Source organism: Stegodyphus dumicola, chromosome 3 (assembly GCF_044657685.1).
Source record: "Stegodyphus dumicola isolate Sdum_Otavi_A_Nest chromosome 3, ASM4465768v1".
NCBI classification, from domain to species: Eukaryota; Metazoa; Arthropoda; class Arachnida; order Araneae; family Eresidae; genus Stegodyphus; species Stegodyphus dumicola.
In genome coordinates, this window is record NC_140770.1 from 154,182,717 (window position 1) to 154,199,080 (window position 16,364).

The following is a 16,364-nucleotide window of genomic DNA, read 5'->3' on the forward strand; positions in this document are numbered from 1 at the left end:
TATATATTAATTTATCATTAATATATAACATTTAAAACAGGAAACTTAAAGTAATTACATTTATGACATTTAAATGACATATAAAATTTAACTAACATTCTTCTTATAAAACATTTAAGTAGGCTACTGGATACATTTGATGCACTTAAGAATGGAAATCGAACTAAATAATTAAAAAATTAAATTTCAAAGTTTTGTATCGAACTTACATTCAAATAAATAAATAACATGTAACCTATAACATCTTCAAAATCTATAGAATTAAAAGTACTTTTAATGCTTGGCCATACTAGAAAATAAACATCAATTAAGAAGAAAAATTATAAATTTACTTCATTAATTTCAGCCACTTTTTCTTCCATCAACACAGCAAAAAAATACCGCTTTGACAACAGTCTCTTTCCCTACTTCCACAAAGACTTAAAATTTACCTTACGTAATGACTGAAGAAGAACCTTGTAATATGAGTGAAGCTTCTTTAAAACGGATCACACAACTTTGAAGAAAGAGTGTACAAACTGATTGTTGCAACGTTTTCTAATGAAACTGCAGTCGATACATGTGAGACATTCGGAGGTAAAACTCTATCAATCGATCAGATGGCAATGAACTTACGTGCTCAACATGACGTACCCTGTCTAAATCACAAATATTGCTTCCACAGTTACAGTTAAATAAATATTCGGTTCAGTCAATGTAATTTAAGAGGTTTGTTTTATAACTACATTTCCAACATATTTATAGACAGATTTTTTGGAACTGAAGATTATATTTATAGACAGATTTTGATATAAATATGATGATAAGAATTTTTTTTCAATTTCATTGAAGGAAAATTTTATATGAATATGCCTAATGTCGAACAAAATATTTAAAATATCGTCTTTCTTTTTCTCTCATCCATTTCATGTATAGTAAAAGAACTTTCTTTGTTATTTTAAGTTATTTGCTTTTAATATCTTGATTTCTGACTTTTTTCCCTTCACATGAAGTACTCTGAAGCTTAATATCTCTTTAATAAATAGATAATGTCAAACTATCTAATGTGAATTGATGTGATTGATGAAACAATGTAAAATGTCTTTATATTTCAAGCTGCTGTACATGCAATTAGAAGCAAAACTATTTTTTGCATAAAGTTTATCAAAGAAATTTACATGTCATATCCAGAGGGCTGATTTTGCCAAGAACGGGATTTTCAGTTCACAATTGACGTCAGGTTGTAGGTTGAGAATAAGTGAAGCCTATGGCCAAGCTCGTGAAAAAACGGCTACGAAGCTTACAAGATGGCGACAGATGAGAGAACTGCGATGGTCGAGGAGCTGAAATTTAGTCCGTATACTTCATTTTTTGGAACTGAAGATTTAATTTGTAAGTGCTGAAGTTCATGAATGCATAGTGATGGTCCTTAGTATGCCGCTTATAGTATTCATATCTTTTTTTCATTAAAATCGTAATACTTCGTAGCAACACAATTATATCTGTCGATCATGTTAATTTTGTGCATTAATCAAAGTAAATTTATTGTATGAATTCCATTGCTTACATTATGTTTTACAAATACTGGGACACTCCAAGTGAAGCGTTTATGGTCAAACACTTAATATTATAATGAAGGTGTGCGGAGATGTGTGGACAACGTTCTAAAACAATTTGCATCTTTAATTTTTCCTTGTTTTTTGTAACTATGAACTAAACGATATCTGATTTGCTATAGCAGAAACCAGCCAGAAGAGCGATGTGGTTAATATTATTTTTTAAATTTTTTAAAAATTCGGGTCTTTCAAAATGAATTTTTGTTTCGCATATCGTGAGTTGTTTACATCGTTTATACGCAGTGTTTCTTTACGATAAAGTTTCATGATGGATGATAAGTGTATAAATATATTGTTCTGTTTAATGTTTGCCTCGAAAAATAAGGAATTGTACAATATTTTATTGAATATTTGAAGGCAATTTGACAGAAACCCATTAAATGAATATTATATAAGCTGTATTTCCATGGTAAAAGTTGTGAGAAGATTAACATTCTGTATTGTTACATGTTTGTATGCTTGTGTTTCATAGGAGAAATTTTCAACTAATCGCATACCATTTTAATTTGTTGATTAATGCATTTGTCATGTGTAAGTTCATTCTTCTGTGATTTATTTTGATGTTTCTTTCCTCCATAAAGCCTCTCCTATAGTTAAAGAAGAATGTGATAACTCTGAGATTATGAAGCTTCCAACAAAAGGTAAGACCCTGTCTTTAACTATTTTAATTGTGGGATTATCATGTTTATGATATCATGTTTATGATTTATTTTGATGTTTCTTTCCTCCATAAAGCCTCTCCTATAGTTAAAGAAGAATGTGATAACTCTGAGATTATGAAGCTTCCAACAAAAGGTAAGACCCTGTCTTTAACTATTTTAATTGTGGGATTATCATGTTTATGATAACTTTATATTGTACTGTTATATTTTTTATTTAGTTATGTATTTGTTATCTCATTGTTGAAAGCAAGAATATAAATTCCGAAATTTTTCCTGGTTTAATTCTTTTGTCAGTACAAGTTGATTTTTTAAGATATTAAAGCTCAAATATAATGTATATTGCATTTAGTATTTTCAGTATTTTAAATTCCATTTCTGTGCACTGTAAGTACATTTTGTATGTTTTGGGCTTCTCTTTCATGGTTATTCAATGAATGTCACCAAATCAAATAACATACAGTAGACCCTCATTACAAAAATCTGAAAAATCGAAAGCTGATGTTAACTGTGAACTACATTTTATTTCTGATTTTTTTTTAACACATTGTCTATTTATAGTACATAGTTACATAATTACTACAATGTATTATGTATGTCATCGTAGAAAGCACTACAGTACTACATTAATTACTGTAACTTGAAAAAATACACTCACAGATCATTTTGTGAGAAAAAATTCCTGTATATTGTGCTGTCACAGACAGAACAAAAGCACCTGGTAACTGCACTCATGGCTTCTAAAATCGGTGGTCAGTTTGTAGGTTACAGCAAAACTTTCTACAGTGTCCAATGGCAGGTGGCCCAAATGATATTCTTCTCATTATCTGTTGGTGACATTTTTTGTACCTCGCATACAACAGCTTATACATGGAATTCCACTAGAGCACACATAAAACAACATCGTCATTTGCATTAACAAACTCCTCATAAACTAACACCAGGATTCACAATGTCTTGTAGACTTTTCCATTTGTGTGGTGACCTAGAAATGCCGTAGTCTAAACTCATTAACAGGATTAGCAGCTTCATGTCTCGGGGCTCTGCTAAAACAGTTTTATATGTGTTGTGATGACCTAGATTTCCAGAGTGTGACAATAGCTTTTGTCGCATCACTCATGGCTTCTAAAATCAGTGGTCAGTTTGTAGGTTACAGCAAAACTTTCTTCAGTGTTCAATGGAAGGGGGCCCAAATGATATTCTTCTCATTATCTGTTGGTGACATTTTTTGTACCTCGCATACAACAGCTTATACATGGAATTCCAATAGAGCACACATAAAACAACATCGTCGTTTGCATTAACAAACTCCTCATAAACTAACATCAGGATTCACAATGTCTTGTAGACTTTTCCATTTGTGTGGTGACCTAGAAGTGCCGTAGTCTAAACTCATTAACAGGATTAGCAGCTTCATGTCTCGGGGCTCTGCTAAAACAGTTTTATATGTGTTGTGATGACTTGGATTTCCAGAGTGTGACAATAGCTTTTGTCGCATCAAGCTCACTCCAAGTGGGCATTTCCGTCACCTTTTCAACAGCGGGAATTGCAGCTCTTGCAAGTTGCTTGCAATAATGCCTTGATTCAAAAGCTGAAGACTGCTTGTTGTATTTAGGTATAAGTGTTAACCTTTATGTCGGTTAAGTTCAGGTCAAGTATGTTATGGTCTGTATACCTGCCTGGTGTAATAAGGAGATATGTATTCTGAGCAATCATTCGACGACTGAAACAAAGAAACCAGTTACGAAATGATGAGATGTCAATCCAAGCTATCTTATGGTGAGAATAGCATTGTTCCTTTTTTGAATTGTTGTAGTCTTTATGATTCCTCAGTTTTTCATTTCTGCAGATGATGCCAGGTTCAGCCTGTTGTGGTATGTGTACTAGCATAACCTGCACTATTATGCATCAGAAAAATCCCCTTCAGTATTTTGAAGAGCCATTGTATAATCTCGATCAACATCGCACACTGCCATGACCACCTTGTCACGAGTGCATGAAATGTTTGGTTAAGGAGATGATAATCAGCAAAGGCAGTGCAATCTCCTCGCCAACTTGATCGCTTGATCTCTTCTCCTGTGATTTTTACCTGTGGGTCAGATTGAAAGGTCAGGTGACAGACAGTAGAAAAACTGCAGCAGAATACTGAAAATCCTATTGCTGCTATATATGCATCTTTGATAAATCGAGCAGAGTATTACATTGATGTCAATGGTAGCCATTTTCAGCATTTTCTGTAATGGAAATTTCTCTTGTTCATCAAAAAAGGGTTATTTCCACGTAAATTTTAAGATTTCCGATCCGATTTTATTTTACTCCTCTTTTATGTTATATCTGTAACTTGTATTTGTTGATTATTTAACTGAACAAAGAGCCATATATTTAGCTAAATTGTTGTTACAAGTTTTGTGAGATCTTGCTAAACTTCAGTCTCTGAGAAAATTTATAAGCACCATTTTATGTTGTGCACTGTGCATTTAAATTTCAATAATTCTGAATATTCAAGGTTTGGTTATGTTGGATTATTGAGCTGAAATTGTAAAATAGTATGCAGTGATTTTTTTCATGTTACTCTATATGAAAGGGAGAAAAAAACTTTATATATATGTTAGAGAATGATTGACTAACTTCAGCAGTAATTTGATACTATTATTTTTTCTTTTATTTCGGGTGGAAAATGTTTGGCTGTAGCTTTGGAGGGTTTTTTACCCTGTGTTACAACTTTCTGCCTCTAAATGCACTTCACTAAGCGCAAATTCAAATGGTGCCTTTCGGTATCCATGTGTTCCTTCTGCCATATCGAAAATTCCATACAGGCTTGATATTTAGTGTATGAACTCCAGAATGTGCAAATTGAAACACTGACAATTACTCAGTAATATAATGCATACTTGTAAGAAACTAATGGTGTCACTTTCATTGATTAGTAGATTCCATAGAACCATGATCAAATTATAAACTCTGTTTAAAAAAAAAAAAAAAAAAAAAAAAACTACACTTTTAAAACTGCTGCATATAGGCATTCTTAAAACTTAACACCATCGTGTGGTTGCAGTAGTGATTTTTGTTTCATGGTGCCAAAGTTGGCAACTATTTTCTCTTTTTCTGCCGAACATCCACTTTCTAAGTGCCGAAAAACTTGTATATAATACTGCAAGCAAATTCGAGTCAAACTCATTATTAAATAAATTGTATTTAGTAAGTTTCTGTTTTGAAATCATTATTATCAGTGCTTGAAATTTTTTCAAATAAGTTTGTTTGACTGTTGTCCTGTTTTATAGATTCCTTCTCCTTCTAAATGAATTAGCAAAAAGTGAGCTGTCTGAAAACAAACAACTATCTTTTTGCAAATTCATTTCTCAATGATATTGCTTAGTTTTTCCTGTTAGTCCTCTTGTAAGCGTACATTCAGATCCCTTTGTACTGAATTATTAGTACAGCATACTGAACAGTCATAGTTTTTTTTTTTTTTTTTTTTTTTTTTTAAATTGGTTGCTGATTAATTGTCCTTTTTAAAAATAGCAGACCCAGATAGAAAATTTGTCTGATCTTTGGAATATGGTAACTGGTAGTTCGCCGACATTTTGGAGGCGATAAAGGTTACTACCTAGGACTTTGGTAATAATGTGAGAAGTACTTAGTTCTGATTACGCATTATCTTATGTGAGGGAAATGAGAGATCATAAGATATGTCATGTGACATTAATGGACGAATTACAGTTCTTTAATCGGAAAAGGGGGGAATTTGGAAAACTGTAGTACTATATTATTTTGTATTAAGCTTCATTGTGTGTTGTGTGAAATAGTGGAAGTGTGCATGCCACGTAATGAAGATTCTGAAGATTAGTTAAGTTAGTATTTTTAATCCTTTGAGGATATTATTTTTATGCATTGTTCTAAATGTAAGGAGTAAATAAATTAATATGATATTATTGGAAAATTGTTGTTAGCAATGATTTAGTTTAAAGTAATTAGGATTGTAATCTAATTTTTATTAATTTAATGTATGTGCTTATTTATATTTTAAGTAGTGTTTTTTAATTTAATGATCATGATTTTGTGAGTTATATGTTTGTAGTGTTTTGGAATACATTTGAGTAGAATACGTTGAGTATTTTCATGCATTTTCATGAAATTTTTCTAATTTATGAGAAAAAAAGCAGTGTACATGGATATAGTGAAGAGTGTGCGCAATGCCATTTTTGTGCAATTCTGCGAAGTTTTTCTAAGTAAAAATAAGTCGACGTGTACATGGTTTAGTGATATTTTAATTAAATGATAGTTATTTTGTGAATTTTATGTTTGTAGGAATTTGGTATACGTTTCAGATAAAGTAAACGTGCATGGAAGTAATTTAAATATTTGACACTAAGTATTTGTAATGTTTGCGGTATGAATTCGTTGGTGACATTTATAATATAATAGATAATTTATAGGTAAAAGTTTTTGGATATTTTATTTATTTTATACGTAGAAATGTTCATCCTTGGAAAGGGTATATACCTTTTCGCGATCAGGTAATTTCATTTATTTGCTTTTTACCGAGTTTAAAGATTCACAGAATTTTTTTGCATTTTCTTGCAAATTTTTGTAATTTATGAGAAAATAGCAGTGTAGATGGATAAAACTAAGAGTGTGTGCAATGCCATTTTTGTGCAATTCTGGGATGTTTTTTTTTAAGTAAAAATAAGTCGACGTGTAAATGGTTTAATGTGTATGTGCTATTCTGAAAAATGTGCAAGGAGTTTGCGATTGTTTTTTTTTCCCAATTTTGCAGTTAATATTTGTCATGATTAAGCAGTTTTGTTCCATAAAATTTCTAGCATAAGTGTAATTCGGCTAGTAGATTGTTGGAAAAAGTGTTCAGTAAATAAAAAGAAAAGAAACATGTCTTTACTTCGTGAAGACAAAATGGTGGCGAAAAAAAATAGAGTGTTGGTGTAGCAGAGTTGGTCGCCAAATTACTGTAATCCAAAGATCAACCAAAAATTTTTATCACCAGACGATTCTGGATACAGTGACTCAAACAATTGAGAATGCACCTTACTTTTACTTGATAAATCTAACTTTCAATATAAATAACACGTTACCGAGAAGCCAACACATGTTACTTTTACACATAACAATTGATTTTATTTTTTATAAAACGCCTGGCCATGACCATCAGGTCATTAGACAATGAGCTCTTTAATACGTCTTGACAATACAGTCTAAACCAGAGGTGGGGAACCTTTTTACCATTAGAGGCCACATTTAAATTAGGCAGCAATAAGAGAGGCCGCATAAGCTGATTGACCTAAGAAAGTGACTTTTGTGAAATTATTATAGTTTTTCTATAGATTTAACAATTTATTGCATTATATAGAAAAAATAAAATATAATACTACAAAATTTAAAATATAATATACATATAAAATAATATAAAAATGTTATAAAAAAATACAATAAAAAATATTTTTTTATTCACTTAGTGACTTATTTGGCTTTGTTTTTTGTTTGACAGTAATTGTATATTTGGATCAAGCTTCGTAACACACAGCTTTAATTGATCCTCTAAATGTGCATCTGTAATTTGCATTCTTAAATTTTGTTTTTATTTTTGACTTGAGAGAAAATGTTGTCTCGCACAACAGTAGGTACTTCTGAAGCAGGAAAATAAACGGCGAGCATGTTCTCGAAGGCATGGATATTCAACAGCATTTTTCCAGATTTCTATGGGATCCTTTTTATTTATTAAAATCTTTAGTTATAGCACGAATAAAATATAAAACTTGTGCCGAATCTGTTTTATCAGTGCTTTCATCTAAAGCAATTGAAAAATAAACATCTTCATTTTGTATAATTGCATGAAGTTGCTCTGTTACATTTTGCGCTAATTCGTGCTGTCGATCTGTTACAGTTCTTCTTGAAAGAGGTAATTGTTTGTATTTGTCGACATTTCTTGGATCTAACATACTCACTGCTTCAACAATACATTCTTTAATTATTTAAATGTCACTAAATGGTTTGCCCCTTTTTTTAAGCATATGTGCTATTTTATACGTAACAGCAACTGCAGCGGAATTTTGATTTACAAAGGCACTAAAAGATGCCTGCTGATGATGCTTCTCATTTTTCAACTTTTGAAGTGCAGCTTTTCGTGATTCACCTTCTAAAGTGAAATATTTATGTTCTTTATGAGTCAAATAGTGTTTATTTGCATTCGCTTTTTTTAAAGTATTTAAAACTGTATTGCACAATAAACACATCATTTTATCTTTCTCAGCAGTAAAGAAAAAATCTAACTCCCATTCTACATTAAATGTTTTGTTTTCATCACCTAATTTTCTTCTCTTACTATTTGACATGATGGATAAAAAAACGAATATCACATAATATCTTTAACAAAGTGTGTACTTTCTAGAAATACAATAAAACCGTGTACCTGTTATAAGCACGCACTGTTAACTACAGTTAGCTGAAGATCGCAATGGGGAAGCGTTGAGAGATGCGAGTCAGAGAAGCCAAAGCAAGGTGTGACACTCAAATGGGAGATCTGAAACCAAGTTTTGTTTACTTCTTAGACAAGGTAGTTGGCGCTGCTAGCTGTGGGCCAGAGCCTCGCTCATGCGTGTTAGAGTCCGTTTCAGACTAGTATTCTGACGTCATGTTACAATATGACTGTCTTTGGTGGGATTTTTCACGTAACTGTCATGGTGTTGATGTACAATAGTTGCTTGAAACGAACTCTACCATTTTGTACTAGGTCGCAAAGGGCCGCACAAGAACCTCGCGGAGGCCGCAGGTTCCCCACCTATGGTCTAAACTCTTAAATAAAGAGCATACATCCAGAGGAGCAGCATCCATAACTTGTCCAGAATCATACAAAGCACATAAACGTGAGGCAGTCAGATTAAAACGAAACAAACCGGCGCCAAGGCAATTATGTCCAGTGAATAGTCTAAACTCGGCCACAGTAGTAAGACAAAGAGAGTCCAAGACACGAGTCAGTTTTTAATAGCAGCCTCTGTGACTTATTCAGTAGCACTAACAGCAGCATTATTAAAGAATTGTTTATAAATCCTATTGATTTCAAGTTTAGCAGAGTGAAGATATAGGTCTTTGGAAAACCTTTGGAGAGTTATCTGTCCCATTTTTTTGCCGAAAGGTCTGCCATCTCATTTCCTCAAAGGCCATAATGTGATGGCACCCACTGGAAAGCAACCTTTGTCTGAATTCTGCTCAATAGCTCCCTGCAGCTCTGGACACAAGCACTTTGTTTTCCTAGGTTACTTGCTGAGGCCTGAAGAGCAGAACGAGTCCGATAAAATTACAGCCTTATCAAAAGGAAAGAGATGGGCAGAAAGCTTTTGAAGGGCTAAACGGATGGCCTCAACTTCATCATCAAAATCGTCAAATCTGTACGAGAGCCAAATGTAGGTACAAGGAAAACAGATGACAGATGACAGAAGAAACAAGCACCCTTTGTGAAATCTAAAAGGGAGCCATCAGTGTAAATTTTGAGGCCATTCACCAACAGAATAGTAAGTTGTAAGGGTTTGCAAAGCGATGTCTTGAAGAGCAATTGTGCATAGGTTGTTTTTCCTCTCATTCAAAGTCCAATCTGACATCGGGAGCCATAAACTCCAGTGGATTGATATGAGTTAACAATTCGTAAGCCTTGTCATTAATGACATTATATTGTTTTCCTGGATTCATTGAATGAAGTCCTTCTAAGCCTTTAGATTATGTACTTCGTTACAATCGTATTCACGCCATAAAGAAATATTTGGAAGTCTAGTAAGTCTTTTCTTCTAACTCCAGCTCTCTAGCCTCTCGAGAGTCTTATTCTTAGACTTATTCGAGTCTTATTCGGGACAGTGTTTAGCTTGGATTAATCATCTTCAGTTGCGTAGCACAAAATAGCAAGATCGTCTGCAAAAAGGCCAGCGTTAGCCAATCCATCAGAAGTAAAGATGCTCTGTAGGTCATCAATAAAGGTATTTAGGGCTGATCATCGTGCCCTGTGGGAAGCCAATCTCACTTTGTTTGAAGTTGGACACAGAATCACCAAAGCGAGTGGCGCAGAAACTTCTGATCCATACTGCACACATCCAGGTTTTATAATTTCTGGATACATTTGAGTCGTCAGACTTTATCAAAAGCAGCCTCAAAGTCCACAAACACAGCCAAAACGGAATATCTCTGATCGAGAGCATCCTTTATGGACTGACTCGGGAAGATAACTTGTTGGTTTGTGGACATCCATTTTCTAAATCCGGTCTGAATTGGAGAAATAAGGTTATTAGAGAGAAACCAACTTAGACGAGGTATAATTATTTTTTCCATGACCTTAAATAAACTGCTAGTTAAAGAAATGGGCCAAAAGCTATTTAAATTATCCAGAGGTTTATTACTTTTAAGTATAGGAATGATGATCGCCTTTTTCCAACTGTAGTTGTAAAGCTCCAATAATAAAGAGTGCATTTCTGCCAAGTGCCTCAGGAAATCTTAATGGAAAATATATGAACCAGGGCTCTTGCCACTCCTGACACATCTAAAAGCTTCTATAAGTTCTGCTGTATTATGGTCTTGATAAAAAAATTTAGAAAAGGTGCAATCAGTACTCTCACCTGCTTCACAGAAACTAGAAGTAGATCCAAAAATAGATTCAAGATGTAGAGTAAAGGCATTCCAATTAGTGTTAGTAAAATTCCATCTGTGTGTAACAGAATTCCTTAGTGATTTCATAGATGTAAAATTGAAAGTGCAGCATTAAAATCGCTACAAAGAATTGTTCTACTGGAGCCAGTCAAGTTTGGTGTTACTCGGTGGACTGTAACAGCCATTAATTTTAAATTGTTTCTTCAATTTCCACACATCCAGTTTTACTATTTCGGCTCCATTGTATGAGGAGAGATCGCTAACTTCATGAAAATCAGAAATCTGGCCATTTTTTACACAAACCAAAATACCACTAGCGATTCTCTTGGATTTGGGAACAATTTAAAAATAATAAGGTCCAAAAGTGTGGAATTTCAGTGATTCATGATGTAAGATTTTCACAGTAAAAGTATAGTTTAGGGTACCCCTTGGCGATTTTTGGCGGTACATGGATACCGATTTTGTGCAATTCTTCGACTCGTTATTTTGGCTTGCGAAGCGGCGATTTTTGCACCAAACATCGCCGCTACACAAAGCCAAAATAACAAGACAAACAATTGCAGAAACTCGTTATCCATGTATACATCGACTTATTTTCACTTAAAAAAAACCCTGAATTGCACAAAAATTAAACTGTGCACTCCTTTGACTTTATTTATGTACACATCGACCTAGTTTCACTTAAAAAAAAAAAAGAATTGCAAAAAAATGGCATTGTGCACTCTTTTAACTTTATGCATGTACACATCGACCTATTTTCATTTAAAAAAAAAAAATCCCAGAATTGCACAAACTTGCATTGCGCACTCCCTTTACTTTGTCCACGTATACATCGATATATTTTCACTTAAAACGTCAAAGGAGCACCAAATTCTAAAATGTAGGCAAACAAAAAATACATAATCTCAATAAAATAAATTTTAAACCAAGCAATAAAATAACATAAAAAAGGAAAAACATGTTATACATATTTACAACACTACCAAAAGCAAATATTCACTTACCATGATTTTCGAATTTGCTTCGTACACCCAGAGCCACGTAAAAATCAAAATATCAATCATACTCAAATGACATTTTTTCAAACCAGGTACTCTTTCTGATCGAATGCTTCACGTAGTGACCATCTAAACCTTTCTTCCTACAAACCTATTCAAATCCATCTAAACGGTTTTTACGTTCGACTAGACGCATATCCTTCCAACATACAGGACACTTATAATGGCTACTAAGTAAACTTTCATTTACACAGCAGTCAATTAAAGCTCTTTTCTCCTTTCGCTCCAAATCGTACAGAAAATTTAAATTTATCTTACCACATTCGGCCATTCTACAGTCTAAAGAATCAAACCAACACACACCACAAAAATGCTTACAAAACATCCTATGATTCAAAATTTCCCAGAATCGTGCACCCGATTACGTCACAATAGGGTTTCTATAACATTCAACTACTCAAGCTACCATAAATGAAACAACAACTTGGCGATAAATCAAAGAAAGGGCCATAATACAAGGGGTACCTTAAAGTCTATTCTATCCGATTTTCACTTTGTGTAATTCTCAGTTACTTATTAAAGTGATGAATCTTAAGAACTAGTTAGCGAATAATCGCTTAAGTTCGTGTGACAAGAAACAACAAGATGGAAGGGTAATTAACCCTTTATTATTCCAATAAGATTTAACAAAACTCCATCTTGGAGTGTACAATCAAAGCCGACACTTGGGCTTGAACTTAAGAGACTAAGAATTGAACTAAAACTAAGATTAATTAAAGAAATATAGCCGAAGCTATCAAGATTCAAATCGAGCTGGCCCCTTAACTTCTTTGACTACGAAGTTTCGCAAGGGCCTGAGTACGGCCGAGCATAATAATAGCTTTGAAAGAGAGAGTGGCCAAAAGGCAGACGCTTTTAAATCGGAAACTCTGATTCTCTCTCGCTAAGACCAAAGAACTTTGCGGTTAAATACTGCTCTTCCTCATTATGTATTCAGCTGAGATTCTAAAACTAATTTCTGGCTGGAAGTAGTAAGTTGAAGTTAAGAATTTGACAGGAAAGCAACTTTAACTTAAAGTTTAACTGTTAATAAAATTAACATAATCCTTACAATGAGATAAATTAGCCTCAATAATAAAACCATCTATATCATTAAAGTTTAGAATAGTCAGCAATTGAATTTTTCTTTTTCGTGAGAAATATTGCCAGCATTTCACTGGAGAACTCTCGGTCGTTGCAAATCCTTATCCTTTATTGGCACTACAGTTCGAATGAATCGCAAGATTCGAGGAAAGCGGCAGTAGCAGACGTTGCATTATTCAGGGTCCACCACATGGAGGCTTGCTACATTAACCCCTTAACTGCCGCGGGCGTATATATACGCCTTGCTCAGCCGATGCATTAACTGCCCCAGATGCGCAGCCGATGCGTTAACTTTGCGAATAATTTTAGGTGTAGCAGCGCAAAGCAAATGATAGCAGTTTGGAAGAACGTATATATACGCCTGGGGCAGTTAACGCATCGGCTGAGCAAGGCATATATATACGCCCGCCGCAGTTAAGGGGTTAAATCCCATTTTATTATTTTCTCATGAAAAAATAATAAAATGAAAAATTTCAGGAGCATTTTAAATAAATATATGCAGATTTTTGCCTCAAAAAATTGAGAATACACCAATAAAAAATATGTTTAACTACTACTGCATTTTTTGTATATGGCTTGTGTTTTTTCTAATGTTATGTAATCGTATCTTAAACCTTTTCACTTTTGTGATGAGGTTTGTTATATGAACTTAAAGCCATACTTTTAAATAGAAAATGGCTCCTCAAAGAGAAACCAGTATCGATGTAAGGAAATTCCTACTAAGATTATATAAAAAAGGAAAATCTTATTGTGAAATAGTTAAAATTGTTGGTAGAAGTCACACGTGTGTCCAGAAAAATCATTGGAAAATTTAAAAGTGGTGAATTCATTGAAAATAAAAGTAGAAGAAGAAGAAAAGGTATTCTGACTCATGTTGAAAAAAGAAAAATTTTGAAAGATGTGAAGATTGATCCTAAAGTAAGTGCAGTTAAACTTGCTGCAGAAACTTCTCAAATCATTGGCAGAAGTGCTGAAACTGCTTGAAATGTAATTAGGCAAGCTGGAGATAAAAGTAGAATTGCTAGAAAGAAACCATTTATCGACTTGGAAAATCAGAAAAATCATTTAGAATTTGCGAAAACTATCAGTTGAAGATGAATAACTTTTGAAAGAAAGTTATATTCGATGATGAAAGTAAATTCAACATTTTTGGCATTATACTGTATGGAGAAAGCCCAACACCGCTTTGGATCCAAAAAATTTAAGTCTTAAAGTTAAACGTGCTAGCTGCATCATGATTTGGGGTTATAAGGCTTCAACTGGGATAAGAAATTTAGTTTTTAAAGATGGCATTATGAATCATATGGTTTACTTGAATATACTCCACAATAATCTAAAAGAAAGTGTTAAAAAGTTAGGTTTAGATCAAAATTTCATATTCCAACACAACAATGATCCCAAGCACATGGCACATAACGTCAAAATGGGATGTCTTTTTCATTGTAAACAGTTACATACACCACCACAGTTCCCAGACATCAATGTTGTAAAAAATCTGTGGCCACACTCGAAACGGGTCCAAAAACTCAAAATTTTTATAAAAAGTGCATTTAAAACGTGTTAAAAAAAGAATGGGATAAACTTGTTAATATAGCAGATTGTGCTGTTCCTTATCTTTCTGATTTGATCCAGCTTGTTATTTAATATCTTCAGATACGACAAAAGATTGGTTGAATACTCGAATAAATGGACGCAATCTAAGGCAAAAAAAGAGGATTTCTTCAAAGACTGGGAAAAAAAGGGTAAGATAAAAGTTACAAGACCTAACTATCAACAATTTCCTTGGAAACATAATTTCTCACATACAGAAAACTTGTAATGTAAAATCTCCAGCAGAGAAGTAAACCTCTGGATTTAATGCCGCACTCATACTAATGAAATTCGCAGAAAGTGAATAGAGAACTATTTTTGAACAATTAGATTATTTTGCTGAAAATCTTCACTTACTTTGGACTTGAATGATAAAATGCAGCAGTCGCTCTCGGGGGCAGTACTTGGGTGGGTGACTGGCCTCGACAAATAATCTTTCTTCTTTACCTAAATCTTAGAACTTTAATTGATTTTCGCTAATTGTGAATTTTACTCCACCCTTGACTTTACTTCGCTTCATGTTTTTCGCCTTAGTTGCGAGATAATGATCCCTTAACCTTTTACAACTGCAATTGCCCTAGGGCACACTGAAATTGTTGTGGCAATAACTCCTAGTAGTTCAGGCCGCTATGTAAGTGAAATGATCTCGACGTTTGGAATGGATCATTAAAACCAAAGGACATGCGAAAAAAATTTCGACATTTTTTTAATGTGTTATCGCAAAAATTTAATTGGTGTATTCTTAATTTTTTTAGGCAAAAATCTACATATGTGTATTTAAAATGCTTCTGAATTTTTTCATTTGAGAATTTTTTGGTTGATTATTCTTTTTCACTTTAAATTGAACCATTTGTTTTGTGTAAAAATAAAAACATGTTTTCATTTCTTGGTAATGTGTTATTTATATTGAAAGTTAGATTTATCAAGTAAAGGTATGTATTCTCAGTTGTTTGAGCCACTGTATAATCAAGAAAGGGATTTAATGTTAAAGGAAAAGCAATTGATTTTAATTTAATTATCTCTTTATAATTTGTCTTACTGTATATATAGAAGTTGGCCATACTTGTGCTATAAAATTGCTTATAGAATATTGTAGTAAATTTCTGTAAATATTTAAATTATATCAGTGGCGCTTATAACTCACCTGCTCTGATTATGCGCACCTCAACCAAAAGGTCGCAAAAAGTATTGTTGATCCAACCTACCACATCAGCAGTATTTTTGCGATAACCCACTATGTGACAAGAAAGTAATGTTTATTTACATTTGCATGTATCATTCTTTCCTATTGCTGCCCACAAGTATTTTTGGCAGTGTGACTATAGATTGTATCTTCTCCTACGAGAATTTCGGTGTTTTAGCAGAGCGATGAACCAGTTTTGCAGTTTCAGTTATCTTTGGTGAAGTCTCGCTTTCAAAGACACAGGATGCAACTTTTAAATAGATGTAAAGATACCCAAACAAGTGTTTCTGTAAAGCCAATAATGTGTTCAGAAACCAAAGTTTCAGTTCCAAAGTACTCACTAAATTTGGAAATGCTCTTTGAAGTTGCTGAGTACATAAACTTTTCAGTGGTGTTGCTGGTAATCGGAAATTACCTCTATTTTCATAATCCTTATGATGCTAAAAAATGTCATCGTCCAACATGCAAATGTTCAAAACATAACACATATTACTTGCAATGCTCTGAACGACGTTATCTGAACTTTTGTGGTATGTATATTTTTGTAATGCAT

At 33.4% G+C, this 16,364-nt stretch overlaps 2 protein-coding genes across 10 annotated transcripts in view; one reads left to right on the forward strand and one right to left on the reverse strand.

Moving 5' to 3' along the window:
- The window catches only part of LOC118188176 (uncharacterized), a 155,810-nt gene extending 155,163 nt beyond the window's left edge, over nt 1-647 (reverse strand). For all 3 annotated transcript variants that reach the window (XM_085813508.1, XM_085813506.1, XM_085813507.1), the window contains exon 1: nt 333-647. The gene's annotated coding sequence lies outside the window, so the exon portion shown is untranslated. The remainder of the gene's footprint in view (nt 1-332) is intronic.
- Nucleotides 648-1,082: 435 nt separating this feature from the next.
- The window catches only part of LOC118194378 (uncharacterized), a 139,510-nt gene continuing 124,228 nt past the window's right edge, over nt 1,083-16,364 (forward strand). For 2 of the 7 annotated variants that reach the window (XM_085813515.1, XM_085813514.1), the window contains exons 1-3: nt 1,084-1,371; nt 2,177-2,236; nt 2,331-2,390. In XM_085813515.1, coding sequence (XP_085669641.1) covers nt 1,287-1,371; nt 2,177-2,236; nt 2,331-2,390 — 205 coding nt within the window. In that variant the 5' untranslated portion in view covers nt 1,084-1,286. Of the gene's footprint in view, nt 1,372-2,176; nt 2,237-2,330; nt 2,391-16,364 lie in introns of all 7 variants that reach the window. The other 5 variants (XM_085813509.1, XM_085813510.1, XM_085813513.1 and 2 more) reach the window with 4 other exon arrangements.